Below are 24132 nucleotides of genomic sequence, written 5' to 3'. Positions count from 1 at the left end.
TAATAATAGTGATGGTATAGAATAAACAAAGCCTCCCTGGGACTAAACATCTCTAATACAGTCTCAATGTGTGGGAAACACACACTGTGTATTATTAGGCACACATTCTGTGATGACAGTCTAGACTGGAAGATTTAGTTGCAAACTTTTAAATATCTTTGAAGTGTTTACTCAAAAACATCCGTCACTGATGACTGGCTGACTGAAAGCTCTGCAAAAACACAGCTGCTGCATGTGTGTATATACAGTATTTATGTTTGTGTGTGTGTGTGTATGTGTGTGTGTGTGTGTGTGTGTGTGTGTGTGTGTATGTTGTGTCCTGTCTGGTTTGTTGGCCATGCTGTGTTTTGGCTTTCACCTCACACAGTCAGCTGTGTGTCTCCTGCAGTGAGAGCTCACTTTCACTGGGGAAACACCACACAGTGTGTCAGTATGTTTCCATTCACACCAACACTCCAGCCACTGCAAGTCATCAGCCTCAGGGCAACAGTTCACTTCCAACAGTTAAGATTCGAATGAACAGGATTCCATTAAGAACCTTACTGACATGGACAGTACATCCATTCAAACTGCATGTCCATTTTATAACTTGATTTCATTTTGGATTCTGATGTTAATAAAGACAATCACAGAAAGATGTTTGTCAGTTTCAGGTATGTTTTGTCATATATTTAATTATTATTCCTCATGTAAACACAGGCATCACCAGTGCACTCAGACTACCATATTATAACCTCAACTGCTGAACTGCACATTCTGCTGCACCTGTTGGAAGTTATTAATCAGTCCTAAGGACATAATATCACATTAGAGTGAATTCTCCCAACTCCCACACTTACAAGTCATGCTCTCAATTTACATGGCACTTCGGCTCCACAACAGAGACTTTGGAAAACACTGCTGAACCTTTTGTTTGAAAACTCCAGGGCTGCAATTATGCATTTTCATTCAGGTGGAAATGGAGACTTTTGAAAATGTTGTCACAGACACCAGCATTTGCTTGCATTGGGTCTTAGCAGTCACAACACGTCAAGCCAAAACATATACATCTGGGTCTACGTGGCAAAAAAATAATCTTTAAAAAAAAAAAAAAAAACTCATGCCATGTTCATGTGATATGCGTTTTCAGGCATGTAAGTATGGATGGAGATAATTTCTTAAAGGTGCTAAATGCTTGTGTGTACAGTTATTGTTTTTGTTCAGAAGCATAACAGAAAGGATGTGTCAAAAGACTTAATTTCATTTCAGCAGTTCCACCTTTAACCACCACTGTTACATCTTTAAATACTTCCATTTCAAATTGCCACTTCAGCTTCTTTAAGTACTGCAAATCTGCATCATTTCCAGCTCAAGATAACCACCAAATTAGAAAAGGCACAAAGAATAAGTCACTTATTCATTTAATCTTTGGTTATTTGAAGAGTTTCAACTAGACTTTTGTGCCAGAAACAAGTGCATGTATACTGAAAACCTAACCTTTTCAGTTTTGTTACTACAGCCTTACCTAATGACATTCTGACAGAGGGCATGACTACTGCTGGGTGAACTGAACACATTAGAGGTCTATATGGGCCAATGTAAAAATGTATCAAACTGAATTTTGCTGGCAGCCTTCTACTGGGAGCACTGGTTCAGTCCAGGATAAACCTCCCCTCATTGGCATGATCTCAACACATAACTGAAGACACCAAACATCACTAGGTCTGCAATATGTTAACATGGTGGTATCTGACAGGAACTAACCCTACCTCACAGTTTCACTCTTACAACTGCAGCTGGTGCTCCTAAAAAGTGTGTGTGATTTTGGCAGGTGGCAGTTATTAGACTCATTTAAGTCTCTCTGGCACTATTTGTTCAGTCTTTATCCATAGAGTCCCTTACTGGTTTTAACAGGAACAGGTGGGGCCTTTAAAAAGCCATTATACTCTGCAATGAAATTACAAGGGATCCATGCAGTGCATATAAAGTCCAGCTTTGCACTGCATGGTAAAAGTCCATGGTTTAAAATGGCAGAAGGACCGCTTTGGCATGCTCTTATAAAATCTCAGAAATTCAAAGTAAAAAAGATAGCAAACATAGCAGCTTTAAATATTAAATAAAATTTATCATTAATTACTTATAGAGCTCAAGGAAGGAGTCCTAAAAAAATGAGTTAGCATATTAGCACTCCTGGTTCCCTCATCTCAAAACTGAATGGGTTTGTGGTTAGATGCCTGAAATAAGATCTAGGTACACATGCATAAAATACAACATAAAATACACCAGTAAATACCTCATTCGTTAATTTTAGGCTTTTTTGGCCCCTTTAAAAAAGGGGAAAAAGGCAAAAAAAGGTCTCTTAACAAATTACAGTTGCTACCAAACACTACTTTACAGTCTCGTTGTCAGGGTGACGTGATTCAACCTTAGTGGAGATGTTTATAGCCTAACGTTAGCTTTTTACTTCTGGCAATTGCATTCAGGCTTCAAATCATAAAAGTAGTGTTTATTTGCAAAGATTCTCTTGGCTCTCTTGCATTCTTGGCTGAACAACAAGTGTAAGTATCAAAAATGTGTTTTTTTTTCAGATCTTATTTTGTAATAACCATCAGTCCAATGGAAAAATGCTATAGGCTTTTTGACAAGGGAACCAGGGTGATGCGTCATCCCTGGAGCACTATATACTGCTCGTGTCTGAGTCCAACCAGACGTAAACACAGAAAGTAGCCCTCACAATTGACCTTTCGCTAAGCCCCACCCCCTTAGCTCACCTGGACAAACAGTCGGCGTTGTGTAGCTGCACGAAATGTGCCTGGCTCGTGGCATTTGAGGGCAGGTTGCACAGTGCGATGAAAACAATATATGAAAACTGATGAATATTAGTTTATGCCAGAGATCCATGTTTGTTCCTGCCAATCAGGAAAATTATTCTGATATCTTTCCTGAGAATTAGGAGTAACATTAAAAGTATTAAACATAGAAATGTTTATTATTTTCGTATTTTCACTGTTTAAAAGTCACCCAAATGCAGGGCAAAAAAATCTCTGTAATTTACATTTTTTGGGTGGAGGACCACAAACCCCTTAGTCTGGTTTCAAAGCTTCCCTATTTTTGAGGTCTCAAGGTTGGCAGGTACGCCTCTGCACACTAGGCCAATACCAGAATACAGGCCATCATTCAAAACTTACAAATTACATTAACAAACAAAGTCCATATGACTTTGAGCTTATCAAAAAATGTTCCAGATGAATGTCAATATGCTTTCCACCCATGCACTGTGTGTAACTGTAAAGTGGAAGAAGGACTGCTTCACCCACTTATGTTTCCAAAAAACTGGTGGCAACATCCTCCCTCCTAAAATAGTCAAGTCTTGTGGCAAAGAGCAGTCTGCTCTCTGTTTAGTGGTGGACTGAGCTGTCCAACTGTAAATGGATGGGAGAGGTGGTAGGATGCAGGTCATTGCTGTCACTTTAGGAATTGAGCGGTTTTGCGTTCCTAAGGTGCAGTTTACAGTCAGATGGGTTGCAAATTGCAAGTACTTTCCTTAATCAATCAAAACATTAAAACTTTGCTTATACAGAACAAAGTTCAAAGCAACACATTTCACATTCTCCGACAGCAGTGAACAGCCTCCTAAACATATAAATGTATAGAGGTCTGGGCATGTGAAACACATTAAATATAACTTGGCTTTGTTTACTTCATTTTCCAATGTCACCACCGCACTCTACTTCCAGACCCCAAGAAAGCCAACTTGTCACAAAAAAGTTAGGCTAAATTGCACCCTTCGTTTGTTATGCTAGTCATCGAAACATGCTTTCAAAATACACCATTCTATTGATAGATAAATTGCAAAAGGATATACATATTTTATACTTTAGAGTCAGATCTTTATTTGAGCAATTAAATTTCACATGTTCGATCATATTCTTAACCTCTGATTAACCAGTTGTTGATTAATCATTATCATCCCTAGTATAAAGTATTTTTAAAAAGTATTTTTCTCATTTTTTACACCCCCTTTGTTTGACATTTTAGGTAGGCTTGAGCGTATGTAATATTTATACCTTCATACTATCCTGAAATTTCACCAAGTTATATGACAGCATAAGTGTGAAGCACTAACCCCTTCTCCCTCCACCACTAGGTATCGCTGTGTCTTTCAGCTCAGCTGCCTGTTCCACCAGTAGAGACATGAGAGACTGAGCTCTGGTGGTGCATGCTGTGCACTACATACAATGAGTTTAATAGAAAGAGAAGCTGTATTTATGACAGAATTGAAAAACATACTTTCAAGATTTCTTTATACCCTGGTATACCATAATACCATAATACTGCACAAGTCTAGTTTAATCCAAAAAGAAACAAAATTGATTTTTTTTCTAGCAGAAACTTAGTCCTGGCCATGTGGAGCATTTAAACCATTTCTAAAGTGGTAGATGAAGTACTCAAAGACTTGAGACATGTTACAATTAAGGGCTTCATTATGACCTATTTGTCCTGGCTCTTGCCCCAGCCACTACTTCAATAAGTTGGACTGGAAATGTTTTTGTCATAGGAGGGGTAAGCTGAGTGCTACTTTGTTCAGCACAATAACAAACATTAAAAGTGATTTCAGAAGACTGTTTGGTCATCCAGCTGTTCATTGCTTGGTGGTAATAATAGCCTGTAACAATAATTGAACCAAAACCTCCCAGGGGACTGTTCAAATATTTCTTAAGCACACGGGAGGGAGTTGCTGTATGTTTTTTGATTTGGGTTTGGGGAGGGACATTCAACTGTAGTGTACTGAGCATAGTGGCTTGATTTCTTTTAAAAGTATGGAAGGAAGGCCATAAGCAAGGAAAGAAAAAATGACCCCAAAATAAGTAAGAAATCACTAAAAAGTATAAAAATATTACCTGAAAAAAGAGGTAAAAAAAAAACAACAACACAGAAATGTCCTGGGGAAAAATATAGTTTTTTTCCCCAAGCTTTCCTCCTTGAAATTTTTCTTAGCTTTTTAAAAATAATTCACTTAATCTACTAATTTCTTGCAATTCGTGGAAGATTTGTTGCTCATTGTCTTTTTCCCCATGTTTCTGGAAAAAATGGCACCAATTTGTTCAGAGTACAAAAGGTTAAATAGCCTACTTGTGAAAGGCGTCTGAAAGCAGCATAAGAATGGTAATGTGGCTCCTGGTTTCAAAGGGTTAAATGCTCATATATTTTGTATTTATTTTAAATACCCTCAAAACTGCAAAACCCACAAGTGGGTTTGAAAAGCATGTTATCTACAAAATCACACCATATATCATAGAATGTGTGAAATGTGGTTATTTATGGAGTAAGGGAGGGTCATGCATTTCCCCCCGTCACTCAAGGAGGATAAAGAAAAAATATTTGTAGCTCCCGGGAGGATCATGACATAAAAAAATTTTAAAAAATAAAAATAAATAAATAAATAAAAGACAAAGTCACACCCCAGCCAACCCCATACAGTCCCTAACTACAATAAAGTCTATCTCTCTGAAATGAACGGGGATGTTATGCATAAAATGATAAGACTATACCAACTATTTTCACAAATATGTAGTCCAGTACTTGAATAAATGAATAAATAGGCAGTGGTGGATGAAATACTCAGACCTCAGTCCTGCACTCAAAATGTTACTTAAGTAAAACTGCAAAAGTTTTAACCTCAAAATATACTTAAAGTACCAAAAGTAAAAGTAGTCTCTATGTGGAATGGGCAATTTCACAATTATATTTATTATATTACTGGATTATAATGGTTCATTACTTTCATGTTGCAGCTGTTAAAGGTGGAGCTGATTTTATTAATGTATATACTGCAGGGTAGATTAACCAATAAAAGTATATAATTTTTTATTGTTTGATTTATATTTTACATTAAAAATCTAAATGCAAAAGCAACTGAAGCTGTGAAATAAATGTGATGGGTAGAAAGTACAATAATTGCGCCCAGAGTGTAAAGGAGAAGTATAAGTAAAATGGAAAATGGAAACATTAAAGTGATGTACAAGTACATCAAAATTGTTCTGAGGTACAGTACTTGAGTAAATGTTTTCATTTACTTTTCACCCATGTGTGTAGGCTGCTTGAATAAATGTTCCTCTCCATTCCTGCAGACAGGAGCTGTGGAGTTTCTCACGCTGGGAGAAAGACAGCAAACAGCAGGTTTAGGACACTTTGTGTCCCCACCTTTACAAGACAAATAATGTCGGACAATTCAGTAAAAGCTGATGATGAAATATCGCCAGTAAAACAATACCTGTGCTACACGCTCAGTGACTCCCATCATGTGCAGTCACATCGTCTCGGTGCACTGACTGATTTACGAACAAACGTTTACCTTTCCTAAGAGAGAGTGCTGGTCTGGCCCTGGCGCATGAGTCCTCCTCTGCTGCTGATGCTGATGTATATCCAGTCTTTAATCGTTAAAAACAACAGTGCTGTCCTCTGAAAGGTCCATCAGACGTCCAGCTGTAGTCACTGTTCGCAGTGTTTGTCGCTGTGTTGAGTCGGATGGGAGCAGTCTCCTGCAGCGTCTCATCAACACACCGACAAACTTTTCCTCTTCTCAAATCACTGGACCCACTGCTGCCGTGACGTCACCGACCTCTCCGCCAATCACGGCTTTCACAGAGCCCTGCAGGTTTCATTCATGCGAAAGTGACAGGAATCATTTCATTTCTCTCGCCGTACAATCTCTGTAATTAAAAACATAAATATGTACAAAGACATTATGGATACCTGACGGGAGTATTGTCGTGACGGAAAAGATTTAGTAACAGCGAATAGAGAAAAAGTTATTTTACCTCAAATGATGAAATACCTGGAAGCCATGCTTGAGTAAAAATACAGATATTTTACCAGAAGATGACTTTGGTTTAAGTTAAAGTCACCAATTAGAGTATACCTGAGTGAAATCAACAATCTTGCAGAGTGGTGCACAGAGAACAACCTACTGCTTAATATCAGTAAAACCAAGATGCTGATTGCTGATTTTAGAAAGAAAGGCAAAGACACACAGGTGGAGCAGGTGAACAGCTTTAGGTTCCTTGGAATTACGATCACTGAGAACCTATCTTGGTCAACACACATCACCACCCAGGTCAAAAAAGCACAGAAAAGACTCTACTTTTTATGGAAACTTAGGAAGGCTAAATTCTAGAGCAAGATCACTTCTACTGAGCAGCAATAGAAAGCATACTGACTGGAAACATCACAAACTGGCATTGTTCGTGCCAGGACAGTAAGGTTCTACAGCGGGTGATTAAAACTGCCCAGAACATCACTGGTTCCCATCTACAGAGCATCAGTGACCTCTGTGAAGTGAGGTGTCTGCACAGAGCCCAAAGGATTCTGAAAGACAGCAGCCACCCCAGCCACAGTCTGTTCATCCTGCTGCTATGTGGAAAAAGATACAGAAGTATGCGCAGCCAAACTACCAGACTACAGAGCAACCTCTTTACCCTGGCTGTGAGACTCCTCAATTCCTCCTTCAACACCAAAAAGATGTGCAGGATTTAGGATCAACTTTAATTTCATTTCTTCTTAAACCACATTTAAAGAAAAATGGCAATAAATCTACCTTGTACCTTGTACATTGTAAAAGGAACCTCACTCAGTTCTCAAAAACCTGATGTGCCCAAAGTGATGTTGATAGACATAACATGAGCGGCTGTCCCTCATTGTCCTTGTGGATGGACAGCCAGAGGTGCCTGTGCCTCAGCTGAGCAGCACCACATTGAAGGTAAACATCTGGGACATCTGGAGGAGGGAAGTATCTGCTGTCTGAGCCTCCATGGTGTCCTCAGTGGCCAGCTCAGTCTGCAGGAGAGTGAAGCAGTCCAGCATGCCTGCCTTATTGCCATATTGCCAGCTCCACTGACATTGCAGCAGTCAAACGTGTCAGTTGTCACCAGCCATCAGGTCAAAGAGAAGCGAACAGAAGAGACAGGCCTTGACGTAATTCTCAGTTGGTAGACCATTCTTGTCCCACTGTCAGCCGACTTAAGTTTGGCTCTCTCCCGCTCCCACTTGGAGTCTTGGAAGATGGGCAGAGCCTGGATGGACTTGATGAATCACCATCTACTGGGAGGCGCAGAGCAAGACTTGGCCTGGGCTTGGTACCCTTAGCCGAGCAGTAGCACACCTTGAGGCTGTTGGAGGTCAACAGGAGAAGGAGCACATGGGAAAAAAATTGCGAGTAAGCATCCCATTAACACCAGAGGGTGTATGGAATCAAACAATGTAGACCTTCCTCCAAGTTTTATTGTGTGTGATTGCCAGTGGTGTACGGACATTTTGACAGATCCTGGTGCAATGCCATTATGATGGGCCTAAGTGCACACTATTGTAAAAGGCAGAAGGCACAAGGTCAATTTATTAGTCATTTTTTAAACATATTTTAAAAAATGAAATCAGAATTTGTCCTTGATCCTGATTTTTGGAGTTGTAGGATGAGTTGATTCAAATGATCAGCTACTATGAAAATTCCATCTGGTTGCTCGGGCATGATACTGCTGATGGCATTATACAACTACTGCAATGCACTTTTTGAATTTACATCAGTCTTGTGACCTGTTGGCTCTGAACAAGGTCCATCCATCCAGTGCAACAGCTTGATCCAGGATGTTAGGGGTTAACCATGTCTCTGTGAAGATGTTAGCAGTCTCTGCTTTCCCATTGCTGAGTATTATGTATGGTCTTGTCACATGATCAAATAGAGATTTCACATTGGACAACATCAACTTACATATTATCCATCATTGTATATGACAAAAATGCCAACAAAAGAAATGAATGATTTTATGATTTATCTTAAGAAAGTGCATCATTTTGTTATAAATTGCTCCTGACACTTTCACTATTTATGTCATTGTTGATGACATAAAAAGATAATTGCACTTTTTTCAATTTATTCGCATTCTTTTTTTATTCTTTTTCCTTAAAAATTGGTATATTTCTGAGGTGGCAATCTGAATCACATGCAGGGCCTGCCCTCTCTATGGTCCCCCCACCCCAATGGCCACAGAGCAACCGCACAACCTGCACTGTCTATATTTACAGTGATCGCTACCTCCTGCTTGGGCAGTGAATGCAAAGATCTGTGGCATTGTAGATATTGCATATATTTGGGATTTGCACCTTATTTTTATGACTTTTTAATATTTGCACTCTTCCTGCTTTGTATTGCAATTGTTGCAAAAATAAGATAAAAAAAGACTGCATGGTTATGCAGGTAAAATGAATTTACAATGCAAAAGGGGTAGTTTGCCCTGAAATGTTACTTTTATATAATTTATGTGTACTATGTATCTGATTTTTAAGTGCATATAGGTCTGACAAAAGGTGCAGAAAAAAATCTAATCAAAATCAGATCATGTTTGTCATGTACACAACCATGCACAGTACCATGTGTAATGATTTTTTTTTCGGTGCCTTGCTGAATAACACATCTTAAAAATAAAAAAAAGTCAGATTAAAATACAGTTTAAAACTCAGCTGTGTTTTAGACAATTTCCCATCACAAGAGGTCATTAGCAGTAAAAGCTCACCAAAATTTGTGATAAGACTAAACCTTTGGCATTGAAAGCAGCCCTAACCAGTATTTATGGGACTTGAATTTACTATCTTTTGGACTCTTCTGCCACCTGCTGGTGCAACTCTTCAAAAATGAACTGCAGACTGAGCAACATAAGCATATTAAAGCTAAATACTAACTGATTCCTAACAATTTCAAAATCTAAATAGTCTTATTGTGGAATGAAAATGAGTCTAATTATCAAGGAGGCTGCTCTATCGTGGCCTATCTTATGAGGAACTCGAAGGAAACAACACTTTATCTTTGTTGTTTAATCCCTGATAATTAGCATTTGCAGTCTTGTGTTCATGGTGTGTGTGTGTGTGTGTGTGTGTGTGTGTGTGTGTGTGTGTGTGTGTGTGTGTGTGTGTGTGTGTGTCTGTGTGTGTGTGTGTATGTGTAAAACTGGAAATAACCAAACTAATTGCTCCTCTTAATGAGCAGCTGTCTGTTTTCTGAGCGAAAGATCAGAGGATATTTGGGTGAAATCAGGTAAAGTGAGACACTTCTTGGCAGATGATCAAGAAAATGACCTAAAACTCTGCAGACCACCTGAAATGATACTTTTAGAACTTGTTATGTTTCTCTGCTATATTTCGATGAAGAAACTATGTTGCAAGTGAAATTATTTATAAACTTTAGACCTGACTTTAGACATTGAGAGCCCTGACCTCACTCCTATGACATGTCGGGGTAAAATGGGACAGCTGTTCAGGTAAAGTTTAACAATCATGTTTGTTGAATGGTTAAATCCATTTATCAGTTCAGTCATTAATTTATTAAATCATTCATGTAACCTGTGGTTATATTATCAACATTGGACATGCGTGTGTAACATTTATGGCTAATTCTTGAATACTGTGTACTCATTGAAAACCCTTCCCTATAAAACAGTGTTGTGAAAATATTTTGCTTATAAATCAAACAGTTAAGAGCTGCACCCTATTACCATTTTGTTGTCATACTCTTGTTTTAGTTGCAGTGCTCTTATTATCAAAATGAGAAAATCAACATGACACTTAGCTTTCCTTGCATGTTCTGGAAGCAGTGGATTTTTGAGTCTTTGCATCTGCCCATCGAAGTTATCTCAGACTGATAAAAATGATTGTAGCCTGAAATACATTTGTAACAACAACTAAATAACATGTTTTGTGACTGGCTGCTAAAATTTAAAAAGCAAAGGACGTATTTGTCCGATTTTACCTGATGCCACACAGTACCTGGTTTATTCCTACACTGTTACTTTATGCGTTTATTTTGAAGGATCAGTCCAGGGTGGTTGCTGTTGGCATGGAAATGCATAAATTAGGCCTACTACTGAACACATGACTATGCAGGGTCATTCTGTTTCATTAGAAAAAACATTATCACATTCGAGACTGCAGGATGCGTTTGTAAAAATACCATTGCAATGAGTTTAAGTGTTAAAGAGGAAGCTTTTTTTCTGCAAAGAACATAAAAATGATCGGAAGTCTCGTTTTCAGTTGAGCAACATTAGGCAACATTAAAATAAAAAAAAGGCTTGCTGTAACATATTTTCAAAATAAAATTACCAACGCACCCGCTGTGAGATTTCTGATGAACTATAGCAAAAAGTATTGCATTAGACAATAAACATACATTATATTTGCATTTTTGCTGGTTGGTTGTTAAAAACAGACGGCTTTAATTATCGGCTGCTATGGGTGTAGAGAAATCGCGCTTTTATTCTGAAGGAAGAAAATTCAGACTGGAAATTCAGATAACGGAGCAGAGACACAGCATGATGACACGTTACCTGTCCACGGTTTGGAGAGAAATCCTGGCGCCAATGTGAAGTTGGCATAAAAACAAACTGTCTAAACGTTATTGTTGAACTTGTCGGTGAGTCGGGAGAGAGTTAAAGTGATCTACAGCTCGGTGACTGCTGGAGGAGAAGGCTTAAGCTAACGTTACGTGTTTGGGATATTATTAGACTACATTAGCGAAAGCTTATAAAACGCCAGTAGGACTGTACTCGGGAGCCGGGTAAGATTCGCCGTGGTTTGCAGTGGGACTAGAACTTGGTTGTGAAATGTATCGTGTGTGGGCTGCTGTACAGTTTAAGGTTCAGTTCTAAATGGGACGGGTGAGCCCGGAGGATGGGGCGGACTGTTCTGTGGGGGAAACGTTCTTTTTTAGCCCCTTAAATGACGCTATCAGTGTCGGAAAGTGTATTTTTCCACCTCAGGTAGACACGTATAATGCTCTACAGAGAGATGTTGGATGCCCATGTACGTCAGCACCTCCCCAGACAACGGCAGCATTCATACATTCCCACTCCATTCACCGCAGAGCGCAGCGCACCGGAGGCTAAGCAGACATGGCTCTGAAGTCAAGGAGACCGTGGACGACCGTCATTTTCGGCGTCTTTTTGGGATTCACCGCCTCCTCCTGGCTCATAGTGCCCCAGGTTTTGGAAAGGAAAGGGAGAAAATCCCCCGCGTGTTTGTACTACAGTGACTCCTCCGTCGGGAAAGGTCCGGCCATCCCAGGGAACACCGCGGCTCTCAGGGACCGGGACAGCCCGCAGCAGAGTCAGGAGGAGGACAGGTTGTTCAGTACTGGTAACAGTAGCGGAGATACCGGGGGACCCATAAACAGACCCACGCATTTTCTTTATGTCGGCGTCATGACAGCAAAAAAATATCTGCGGTCTCGCGCGGTGGCTGCGTATCAGACGTGGGTGAGCTCCATACCCGGGAAGGTGGAGTTCTTCTCGAGCGCTGGGTCTGGCACCGTCCACGTGCCCGTCCCCGTTCCGGTGATTTCTCTGGCAGGTGTGGACGACTCGTACCCGCCACAGAAGAAGTCATTCATGATGCTCAAGTACATCCACGACCACTACCTGGATAAATACGAGTGGTTCATGCGGGCTGATGATGATGTTTATATAAGAGGTGATTATTATTAGAGGTGTGTGTGTGTGTGTGTGTGTGTGTGAGAGAGAGAGAGAGAGAGAGAGAGAGATGTGGTGTGTGCGCGCACATTAGCAACACAATTTTAGTCCTTTATAAGGAGGTATTATGCTGATATGGTCGAAGACAGGCTTTATATAAACATTTGGAATGACCATGATGTTTTTTTTAATTTGTTAATTTATATTTTATGTTGACTTACCACCCCTTAACAAAATATTTGCCCATTTTTAATTTATTTTAAAGACAGTTGGTTTATCAATTGGGCAAAGCCTCATGTCATGTTTCTAATCAAAACACAGGAAATGTGCAATGAGTAACTCGAGAGGAAATGACCCAAAAAACTAAAAAGAACAGCAACAAAAAAAGTTACAATATTAACAATAATAATAATTGTAATAATATAATACAAACCAGGAAAAAAACAACACCAGGGAAATTACCTGGAAAAAAGTGCTTAGAAAATAATATTAATTGTCAATAAGAATTTTAAATATGTAGTTATGCTAATTAAAAAGAGTCGTTTTTTCCCCTTAAAAAAAGTTTTCTAAAGGTACTAATTTCTTGCAACTTGCGGAACAGTTCTTGCCAAGTTACTCATTGCCTTTTTTCCATGTTTTCAAAAAAAAGCAAACCAATTTGCTCAGATTTTGAAGGTTTAAATATTTGTGAAGGTGTCTAAACACAACATAAGATTAGTGATGTCGATCCAGGTTTCAAAGGGTTAAAGACTATGTGACAAATAAATCATTTGTATTTGAATTCGAACACTAAAAATATCGTGAATCAAAAGCTCATTACACTTCTATCTTAAAACAATATGGGTTGCTAAGTCTCTGCCAAAACATTTGATTTGTATAGTCTGTAAGTTAGGGTATAACGTAACCTGCTTCCTCATTAGCTTCCTCTTTACTGTGGCATTACATTACTACACAGGAAATGCATGCACATGTGAGTAATACATTCACTGAATGTGAAGAAACAGACATACAGACATATTGTTTAAATCTCACCTATTTTTCTTAGAATGGCTCTTCTTCATCTGTTTTGTTAAAGGTTAAACATTTTCATAATGTACTTGTACCTCTTTACACGAAAAGAAAGGAAAACATGGAGATGTTGCCATTCATAGGTAATTATTTACTAGTTGTATTCGTTGAGATCAGTGAGCTGTAAGTTTGACACCACTCCTTCAACCCTTTTTAAACTTGGATCAACATCAGTTTTCTTATGCTGTGTTCAGACACATTTCACAAGCATTTTAACCTCTCAAACAAACTGGTCCGTTTTTTTTTTTTTTCAAAAACATTGGGAAAAAAACAATCAGCAACTTGGCATGAATTGTCTCAAAAAATGAAAAAAAATAGATGAATGTGAAAGTTAAGAAAATGACCTGAAAATTAGCTTTAAAAAAGAGATAGAATCCTCAGAAAAAGTTATTTTCAAATAACTGGAGAAAAATTATTAAGAAAATGATATTGATAATTATGTATTTAAAATTAGGCCACATAAAGAATATTCCTCTTCTTCTTCTTCTTCTTATTATTATTATTATTATTATTATTATTATTATTATTATTATTGTTATCATCATCATCATCATCACTTTTTGAGGTAATTTCCTGATTTTGTTCTTTTACCTTTCAATTTTCTTGTAGATTTTATACTAATTTCTTTCTAATTTTTGGGTAATTTCTTATGAAGTTATTTATTGCCTTTTTCCATGTTTTTGTGAGAAATCAAATCAGTTTGCTCAGGTTTCGAAGGGTTAACCTCATCAGTAGACTGATAAATGACTGAGTTTGATCTCATTCAGCTGTAAGTGAGGTGATAATGGCTCAGTGTGGAACCTGAAAGCTTTTTTAGTTTGATCAAATAATGGCCATAACACTAAGTATTGACACTTGTTGAGTAGTTTATGTTGGCTAATTTTCATTTTAAGTCAAACATTTCTGTGTGCACAGTTATGTGCAGGTACACAACCATTAACTAGGCTGTAAAAGCATGCAGCTTTACTGTTCTCCCTGAGGAAAGTGTTTTGTTTATGTAATTTAGGTGAGACTGATGATGCAGTCCATAATATGTTGCTCATTCCATGATTATTTGTGGGACATTCTTATGTCCTATTCTTATGTGACCCTCTGGATGAGTGTTTATAAGAAACCTGAGCTGTGTTTTAGGAAGGGAACCTTTTGCGTGGCTGATCTGGGACAGAAGGAAAAGTTTTCACGAGTTATGTTGATGTCTGAAGTGTTTCACTGCTTCAGTGGGAATTGTTGTAGTCCTATATGACTGACTGACTGCAAAAGCCCCTTTACTCTCTCCCACTTGCCCCTGTGCCAGGTGAGAAGCTGGAGTTGTTCCTGCGGTCTCTGAACAGCAGTAAGCCTCTGTACCTGGGTCAGACAGGCCTGGGAATGGCTGAGGAGTTGGGCAGACTGGCCCTGGAGCCCGGAGAGAACTTCTGCATGGGGGGCCCGGGGATGATCTTCAGCAGGGAGGTTCTGCGCAGGATGGTCCCTCACATCAGTACCTGTCTGAGGGAGATGTACACCACCCATGAGGATGTGGAAGTGGGGCGCTGTGTGCGACGCTTTGGAGGAACACAGTGTGTGTGGTCATATGAGGTATGGATTGCATTTGCTCTCTGTTCTTTCAAGTTTGTAGAATATCCTGGAGTCTATATTCAGTGATAGTCGGTAGGGAGTAGGTATTAATTATGGTGAAGTGAAATGAAAGCTTTTCAGTGAAGATTTAGTTAGAGACTGCATAAAAGCAAACTGCAAGGAAGACTATTTTTGTCATGGAGGAGGCCCTTATTTGGAAATGGACAATCGTGGCAAAGCCAGTCCCCTTTATAGCAAGACTTTTATAGAACTGTTGTGCACTTTTATTGTGTGGAGTGGTTTATATGAACAAGGAAAAACACAAGGCTTCATCTGTGTGTAGGACAAGTAGCCAAAAAATGAAAAGGCAAAATCTTTAAGATATTTACCTACTGTAAAATTAACAGCTTACTGGTTTTAATGACTTATCCTCATTTTAAATCTGTATTTCTTGACTGGTGAATATTAGCAGAGGGGTAAATGGTAGCATTGCTGCTTCAGCTTCACAGACTTCAGAGGTGACGTTATAGATCCAAAGAAGAAAAAGTCATTGTTCTGTGTTGTATCTATTCTTGTGTTTTTCCTCCAGTCCAATCTGATTTGGAATGTATTTTTCATGTATGCCTGTGTAACTGTCTGTGCTGTGTCTTTTCCTTAGGATTGGTATTTATGTTGCAAACTATAAGTATGCAAAGTTATATATATAAAAAAACAGTAGATAAACAACACTTTATACCCCTATATGTACAGGAAAGGAAACCCCTATATGTACAAAGTCAGTGATGCATTCTGTTTCATTTTGTTTAAACCTAGATTTATTCATTAAGTCTTTGTGATTTGTTTGATAAAAATACACTGAACAAAAATTTTAAACGCAACACTTTTGTTTTTACTCCCATTTTATACAAAGATCTAAGACTATTTTCATGCACTTAATAGATAAAGTTCTGTCAAATTATGGTCTCAATTATTTAAAATCTGTGTATGTGAGCACTTCTTTTCCAAAAAATCCACCCACCTGACAGGTATGACATATCAAGATGCTTACTAAACAGCATCATTACAAGACAGGCATGCCTTGGTATGGTCATGAGAAAAGGACACTCTAAAATGTGCAGTTTGACACATAACACGATGCCACAGATGTCACAAGTTTTGAGGGAGTGTGCCATTAACATGTTGACTGCAGGAATGTCCACCAGAGCTATTGCCCATGAACTGAATGTTCATTCCACTACCATAACCAATCTACAGTGTTGTTTCTGTGAATTTGGCATTGCATCCAACCAACCTGCAACTGTACAAGTTTAATATGACAAACTGTTGTAAGGCTCTGGTGAGGATGATGAGCATGCAGTTAAGATTCCCTGAGGCAGTTTCTGAATATTTTTGCAGAAATTCTTTGGTTGTGCAAACAAATTGTTGCATCAGCTTTTCAGATGGCTGCTCTCAGATGATCTTGCAGGTGAAGCAATGGATGTGAAGGTCCTGAGCTGTTGTGGTTACATGAGGTCTCTAGTTGTGAGGTTGGTTGGATGTGCTGCCAAATTCATGGGAACGACATTGGAGACTTATGGTAGTGAAATGGACATTCAGTTCACAGGCAACATCTCTCGTAATCGTAAAGAAAAAAAACATTATGATTAAAAGCAAAGCTGGTCTAATTTGATCATGTTGGCTTATGGTAAAAGTTGAGTGTTGTTTATACTAGTTCTTGGACATGACCCATGCCTTTCTCATGGTTTTGCAACTCTTTCCGCAGATGCAGCAGCTCTTCTATGAGAACTACGAACACAACAAGAAAGGTTTCATTGAAGAACTTCACAGCAGCAAGATCCACAACGCCATTACACTCCATCCCAACAAAAAGCCTGCCTACCAGTACCGGCTTCACAGCTTCATGCTGAGCCGAGAGATCTCCAGGCTCTGTTACCGCACCCTACTGCTCCACCGCGAAGGCCTGATGATGAGTTACCTCAGTGATACAGAAGTCCTGTGGGAGGACCAACAACTGGGTGCACCACCTTCATACATGCGCTTTAAGCCCAGTGAGAGAAATGATGTCATTGAGTGGGATTTCCTCACCAGCCGTCATATTTATTCTGCAGCTGAGAACAAGGCCGCCCGGCAGAACCTTGGGAACTTGCTTCGGACTGCACTGGAAGACATTATACTCCAGGTTATGGAGATGATTAATGAGAATTCCAAAACACGTGGTCGTGTGATTGACTTTAAAGAGATTCAGTATGGCTACTACAGAGTAGATCCAATGCATGGTGCAGAGTACATCATAGACTTACTGCTTCTGTACAAGAAACATAAAGGACGCAAAATAACAGTGCCAGTGAGGCGGCACGCTTACCTTCAGCAGTCCTTTAGTCGACCCTTCTTTACTGAAACTGAAGAGTTGGATGTGGCTGAACTTGTAGCATCCATCAATTCTGAATCCCAAAGTCTGTCTTTCCTCTCCAACTCTCTCAAGTTCTTATCACCGTTCCAGGTCTATGAGTCGAACAGGGAAGTGTGGGAGCAAAGCCAGAGGAAGGTCCACATCCTTGTCCCATTATCTGGTCGCTATGAGACCTTTGTCCGCTTTATGGAGAACTTTGAGAAAGTGTGTTTGATACCCAAGCAAAATGTTAAGCTCTCTGTTATTCTGATGGACATCAGGAGTAATCAGAACAGCGGAAAACACATTCAGTTAATCAAAGACTACCATAGGAAGTATCCCAAAGCTGACCTGTCCATTATCCCCATGGCAGGGAACTTTTCCAGAGGACTGGCTCTCGAGCTGGGCTCAGCACAGCTTCATAATGACTCTCTGCTCTTCTTCTGTGATGTAGATCTCATCTTCAGTGGCGATGCCTTGCAGCGCTGCAGAGACAATGCTATTCAAGGAAGACAAGTCTATTTTCCTGTTGTCTTTAGCCAGTACAACCCCAAGATAGTGTATTCCGAGAAGGCCCCAAGAGAGAACAAATTTGTTCTGACCAAGAAAAGTGGTTTCTGGCGAGCCTATGGATTTGGAATCAGCTGTGTGTACAAGAGTGATTTACTAAAAGCTGGAGGTTTTGACACCTCGATCTTAGGCTGGGGATTGGAGGACGTAGACTTGTTTACCAAAGTTATTACCTCTGATATGAAAGTGTTACGCAGTCAAGAACCAGGGATTGTCCACATTTATCATCCCGTCCACTGCAACACAAGTCTTGAGCAGAAGCAATATAAAATGTGCCTTGGGTCACGAGCGAGTACATTTGCATCGACAATGCAGTTAGCAGAGCTGTGGCTGGAGAAACACATCGAGGCAGGGTATAACAGAACTTCATCCTGACCTTCCAGACCTGCTGGACTCCTCCAAACAAGTTTACCTCAGTTCTGAAAGCAGACAGTGATGGTCTGTGCGGGTGTTGTAGTGTGACTGTGGATTGGAGGTCTTTTTATGTTGGAAACTTTGACCCAAAAAAGGACCTGTGACTCCAAAATGGAGTTGGACCCAATCAATAAAGACCACACATGACCCAAATCAAGACTGACTTGACAACAGGTAGACCCAACCTCAAAGGGATCCAGAGGATACAGTACACAAACAGAAGGAAGTCTGGGATTTTTGCACCCAGTTTGTTGGAATCCTGCGTCAAACAGCAAGTGTCTGCTACCTGTTCCAAACCAGCTGGGAAAACCACTTACCCAATACAAATATGCTGTTAGTTGGTACGTAGGACATTGTACAGTTTACTTTCAGCATTACAGACTGAGTGGTTTATTATTCACTGTGACAATTATGCAAATATAGAGCTTTGGGACCTTTATTGCAGTTCCTTAGGGTTTTGGTCAGGGTTGACTAACTTTCTTAAAGGGATAAGTTCTGATCTTTTAAAGTAGGGTGGTATGGGGTACTTACCCATAGTCAGTGTATTACATATAGCAGCATGCCTGCTGTTTGAAGAAACAGGCTGAAGTCCAATTAGGATGCTAAGTACTGTACTGCTGTGGAGGGGTCAGTAACAAGACATATTTTAGCTGCCAAAAAAGGCCCAGCCTAAAAAAAAACCAATATCAACATGCACAGTTTAGTAGAGATACAGTTATAGCTTGATCAGGCCATTTAATTGGACTACTGGCCTTGTCCCAGTATACATGCACTGGGTGAAATCCATTTATTGACGAAGTATGTCTGACTCCTTCACGGTTGGTGGCAATCTGTCTTCTTTCAGCTAGTTGCTATTGGACCTTCTTCAGGTTGACCTGTTACGTCACATACCAAACAAGTTAGCAAGCAGCAAACAGGTTGCATGCCGGACAGTGAAAACATGGAAAACTTTTGGGCTCAATACATTTTAGACATACTGCACTGCTTTTTGTTGATACCTTTGTCTTGTTTTACTTTCTCCCCCTCTTCTTTTTTCTTTTGTTTGTCCCAGATTTCTTCTATGAATTTATGCTGTTCAACTTGCGGGTCAAAGCCCAGGGACTATGGAGCATGCACAGAGTGCCTGGGCCAGTTTGGGTCCTGTTGAGGCATATACATGGAAGGGTAAATAGATCCCCAATCACATTATCTGTAATACACTGACTATGGATAAGTACCCTATAAAACCCCACTTCAGATAATCAGAACTATCCCTTTAATGTTTTTATTGTATAAATGACAGATGGGATTTTTTTTTTTAACGACCCAAAGAACATCAGCTACATCACCCAAAATACATGATGGGTGATTCAAGTAATATGTAACAATGGCAGGAAATAAAATCAAAGAAAAACATGTCTGTATTGTAGTCATATCATTGTAGTCAGTCATAAGGATGCTGAAGTGCGCAGCAGAATCATCACCTGCATTGCAGTGAGCAGTGAAATGAACAGTGTGCAGAGCACTCTGCTCTTCATTAGTCAAGTGACTGTGGAATGTGTTTGGCTGCTGCTCTGTGAGCAGCATCGTGTGCTGCGTTACACAACCTGTATTTATGTGTGTGTGTTTGTGTTTCTGTGTGAGTGAGAGAGAGGGAGTTGGCCCACTTTAATGCACTACCTTAATCTACCTTCAGCTCCCAGAACTTCTCTTCAGACCTGAAGCTGTGTGGTTACTCTCCCTGCCATGACTCTAGCTGGGCTTCTGTTCTAATCTGAGTTAGTGTGTTTTTTAGCAATTTCTCTAATTTCCAATCTCAAGTCTAGTTATTCTCTCTCTAACTGATGGTAGCCATGATTTGTTAACAATTCAGCAGCTCGATATCGTCCTGAATGAGTGTCCTTCCAAAAATTTACATGTAACTGTAGAGTATAGCTAACAGAATGTATATCATTTGCCTAGCAGTTATCATGATTATTGCATCTGCTTAAATTCTTTCAGGCAAATGCCTAAATAGTAGTTTGTTGTCTTAAATTCTCTCAACAGGGCTGGTGCCACCTTGACTCTGCCTCTGCTCATTACTAACAAAAGCAAAAATGCCAGAAAAATCTTTTTTTTTTTAATTAAGAAAAAAGAGTGCACAAATTTGTCTTCCGTGTTGGCCAGAATCTGCAGCACAGCTGCCTCCAAGCCAAAGTGCAGTCTTAAAATGCTTGAAAACGTAGCAGTTTTTATGAGGTGTGGTCTGATCACCCTACAGGCAAAAGTATCTGTGTGAGATACCTTTAATGTTACAAACAGAGCCTCACCTCGAAGGCATTCAGTTGTTCAAACGCTTGTTCTTGGAGTTGAAGAGTTGGAAATGGTTGGACACAGCTCTTCTAATGCCATTGTTGGAAAAGAATCGAGTGGGACAGGAGGGTCCAATCCTAATATCCCCCCTTATGGTACAGCTGGGCTTTTTATTTGATGTTTTTTCACCTTCTTCAAGACACTTTACAGGTTGGTCCCTGATTTGAGCATCTTCCAGGCTCTTGTCTTTCAGAGTAAATAGATCATTATGAAATGATCGATTTACATGTTTTTATTAAAACAGTATAATTCAGCAAAATAAAAAAATGGTTGATGAATACACCAGGTGTGTAATATATAGCTTGTGTTTGCATTCCTCTGATTTTAATGTTGTTTTTTTTATCTTAAATCCTTAATATTGTGTTTCTGTGCAATTTAATATGCCAGGTTGAACACCTGTTCAAACCCTGTCCGCCTTGTTTACTTTTTTTTTTTAACTTCAGGGTTTGGTAACCCTGTGTTTTCTGTCAAAACGCTATGAACTGTGGGTATATCCCTCAAGCACAGTCTGCAGAAATGCAGCAAAATGTGCATAAAAGGCCCCAAGCATCTGCAGGAGAGCAGGCATGCACTTGAGGATTTGACAGTGGGACAGTCCTAAACCCTCATGCAGGGTCTGAGAGTCCATTAGTGTGGAAACTAGGATTGGCTCGATGTCATTAAAGTCACAGGCGCAGTCAGACAACATATTGATTCTTCAGTCAGGACAGCAGCTACATTTAGATTGGCTGACTGTCGATACAGAGCGTCATGGTATCTAAATGTCTGAGTGGACGTGGTCTGGAGGTGGAGCAGAGAGTTAGAGCAGGTCCAGGTACTCTGATGGTACAGTGCAGTCTCTGTTTATGTGTGTCACTCAGTTTTACACTGTAATCTTCCAAAGGACATTGTCAGGCCGTTACGTCATGGCTTCTCCTGGACTGTAACTACTTATTGGATTGTCTTTGTCTAACTGCCGTAGTTATTATGACGTTTACACTTCTGCCTCAGGACACATTTAATCACCCAGTGCATTGTAGTATTTGCTTCGTCTGATATGGTGCCCACTGCCTTTTAATTATTGAATGAAAAAGAATAATCTATTAACATACCAAATGTACAGAAACCTTCTTGTTGTGACATTTATTATAATAAGAAACTGAGCAAACATTTTTTGTCCTGAGCGCAGCAGCTGCTTTCAGACCTCAGTGGATGTACACTCCTGTTACTCAGCAATACCATAAGAACAATAAAGAAGTGAAAAATGTAAGTGAAGTGTGATCATCAGGCTCTCCTTTAACCCTTTGACACCTGAGAAAAATAGCTTGATTTCCTTCAAAAACATGGAAAAAGGCAATGAGCAACTTTATAAGAAATGACCCAAAAAATAGCAAGAACTTAAAAAGTTACCTGAAAAACAAAACAAAAAAACGTTAAATTAAAACAGACACGGAAATGACCTGGAAAACAATATTAATAATCAATTTAAAAATCAGTATTCTTTCTGTAACATAACTAGTCATAATAATTAAAACTATAGTTCTCTGGACATTTTCGCCTAGCTTTTTAATAATTTTCTAATAATTCCCCCTCCCTCTCTTTTTATTTATTTATTTATTTATTTTTACGTATTCTTGCATTTTTGCAAGACATTTCTTCCCATTTTGCTTATTCCCTTTTCCCACATGTTTCTAAAAGAAAGAAATCAAATCTGCTCTCCTTTAGAGGTTTAAATACTTTAAGGTATCTGAATGCAGCATCATGAAACTAAGGTCAGCTCAGGTTTCAAAGGGTTAAGTGATTGTTGGTGAATTAAGCTCAAATATATAGCTTAATATATTGTTAACTGTGCCATCTAAACATTTTTCTGTGCAGTACCAGACTTATGTTAAAATATTATTAAAGAAAAGAGATTCACTAGAATTCATCAACATGTTCTGTGTTACTTTTGTACAGAAGTTCATTGCAGAAAAAAATGGTGCTCTTTCATGATAATGAGAAAACAATCTTATAATTACGAGATCCTTCCCTCATAAATCTGACATCCAGCTATTGAAATAATAAGATTTTTCTCAGTATTAAGAGATACTGAGCTATAATAAGAAGGCAGGTTTTGTTCTTTTGGTAAATGCAATGCACTTCTGTAAGCATAATGGCTTTAAAGTCTGCCAGCAATAACAACTAATTATTTATAATAAATGTTTAAAGCCAGATATTTGGTCCGTGCTTTCATAAGTTGTCTGTCTTTGTTTTCATTCTATGCAAGAAGCTGAACTGCAGTAACTACACTGTTGGATAAATCTGCATGCTTGAGTAAAAGAACATTGTTCACAATTTCAGAGTAATAGTGAAAGAAGTTTTTAACCTAACCTAACCCTGTGAAACTGAAGCAAACTGGCTTGATTTTTTTCAAAAACATGGGAAGGAAACAATGAGCAAGTATAGAAGAAATGGATTAAAAAAATAGAAAAAAAAAAGTGGGTTTTTTTTTTTAAAATTACAAGAAAATTACCGGAAAAATAGCAAAAAATGGAAAAGAAAAATAAGTTAAAAAAAATTTCTTGCATTTTGCGAGACATTTCTTCTCATTTTGCTGATTGCTTTTTCCCCAAATTTTGAAAGAAATTTTTATGGAAGATGCCTGAATGCAGTGTAAAAAAAATAAACAGACGTGTGTGTCTGTAGGGCTCATTTGGGGGTGGAGGGACCCATGACCTCAGTTTTTCTTAACTGTTGAAACCTGAAACCTGAGCTAATTGGCATGGGAGCATGGGAAGAAGGCAATGAGTTATTTAACAAGACATGACCCCACAGAACCAACCAGTTGAACCAATAGAGATTCAAGCTAAGCCCCAAATGTCCTTAAATCCTAGAAACACCCCTGCATACACTGAGCAGTGCAGGGCTGCTGTGACTGGAAACACTTCATATATTTACTTGTAGTGTTTGTTTGTTAACTGGCCTCTGGCCTCCTGTCATTATGTGAAAAGTGGCCCCGGGCAAGTATCTCTGACATAAGGTCTAATGATCAGAAAATACCGAAACATAAGTTGTTATTATAATGTCAAAGTGCAAATTGATTTTTCTTAAAAATTAAAACAAAAACAGATATTGACTATTTTGTGTAGTTGTTCATCATTTTAACTAAAATAGATATATTTATAGGTTTATTTTTAATATTTTCGTGTAAATTGTAGGTAAGTACATTGATTTATATTAGAATTTATCAAGCTAACTAGATCTTCTATATTCTTTTTCTTCACTTGTATTTTTACTAACAGGTCCATTTTTTCTTTACTCCATGAAGTTGTCTTCTTTATTTTTTCATTGTAAATA

At 38.9% G+C, this 24132-nt stretch overlaps 2 protein-coding genes across 2 annotated transcripts in view; one reads left to right on the top strand and one right to left on the bottom strand.

Annotated features, from left to right (window-relative positions):
• Positions 1-6506, bottom strand: part of megf10 (multiple EGF-like-domains 10) — a 79954-nt gene extending 73448 nt beyond the window's left edge. The window contains exon 1 of the mRNA XM_042509621.1: positions 6335-6506. The gene's annotated coding sequence lies outside the window, so the exon portion shown is untranslated. The remainder of the gene's footprint in view (positions 1-6334) is intronic.
• Positions 6507-11348: 4842 nt separating this feature from the next.
• On the top strand, positions 11349-19927 carry LOC121960266 (chondroitin sulfate synthase 3-like). Its single transcript, XM_042509908.1, has 3 exons — positions 11349-12489; positions 14851-15134; positions 16876-19927. Exons 1-3 carry the CDS (start codon positions 11913-11915, stop codon positions 18445-18447), a joined length of 2433 nt encoding a protein of 810 aa, XP_042365842.1. The 5' UTR covers positions 11349-11912; the 3' UTR covers positions 18448-19927.
• Positions 19928-24132: the final 4205 nt, after the last annotated feature.

This window comes from Plectropomus leopardus, chromosome 20 (assembly GCF_008729295.1).
Source record: "Plectropomus leopardus isolate mb chromosome 20, YSFRI_Pleo_2.0, whole genome shotgun sequence".
NCBI lineage: Eukaryota > Metazoa > Chordata > Actinopteri > Perciformes > Serranidae > Plectropomus > Plectropomus leopardus.
The sequence above is the reverse complement of the archived record's forward strand: the minus strand, read 5'-3'. Positions and strand labels throughout refer to the sequence as shown.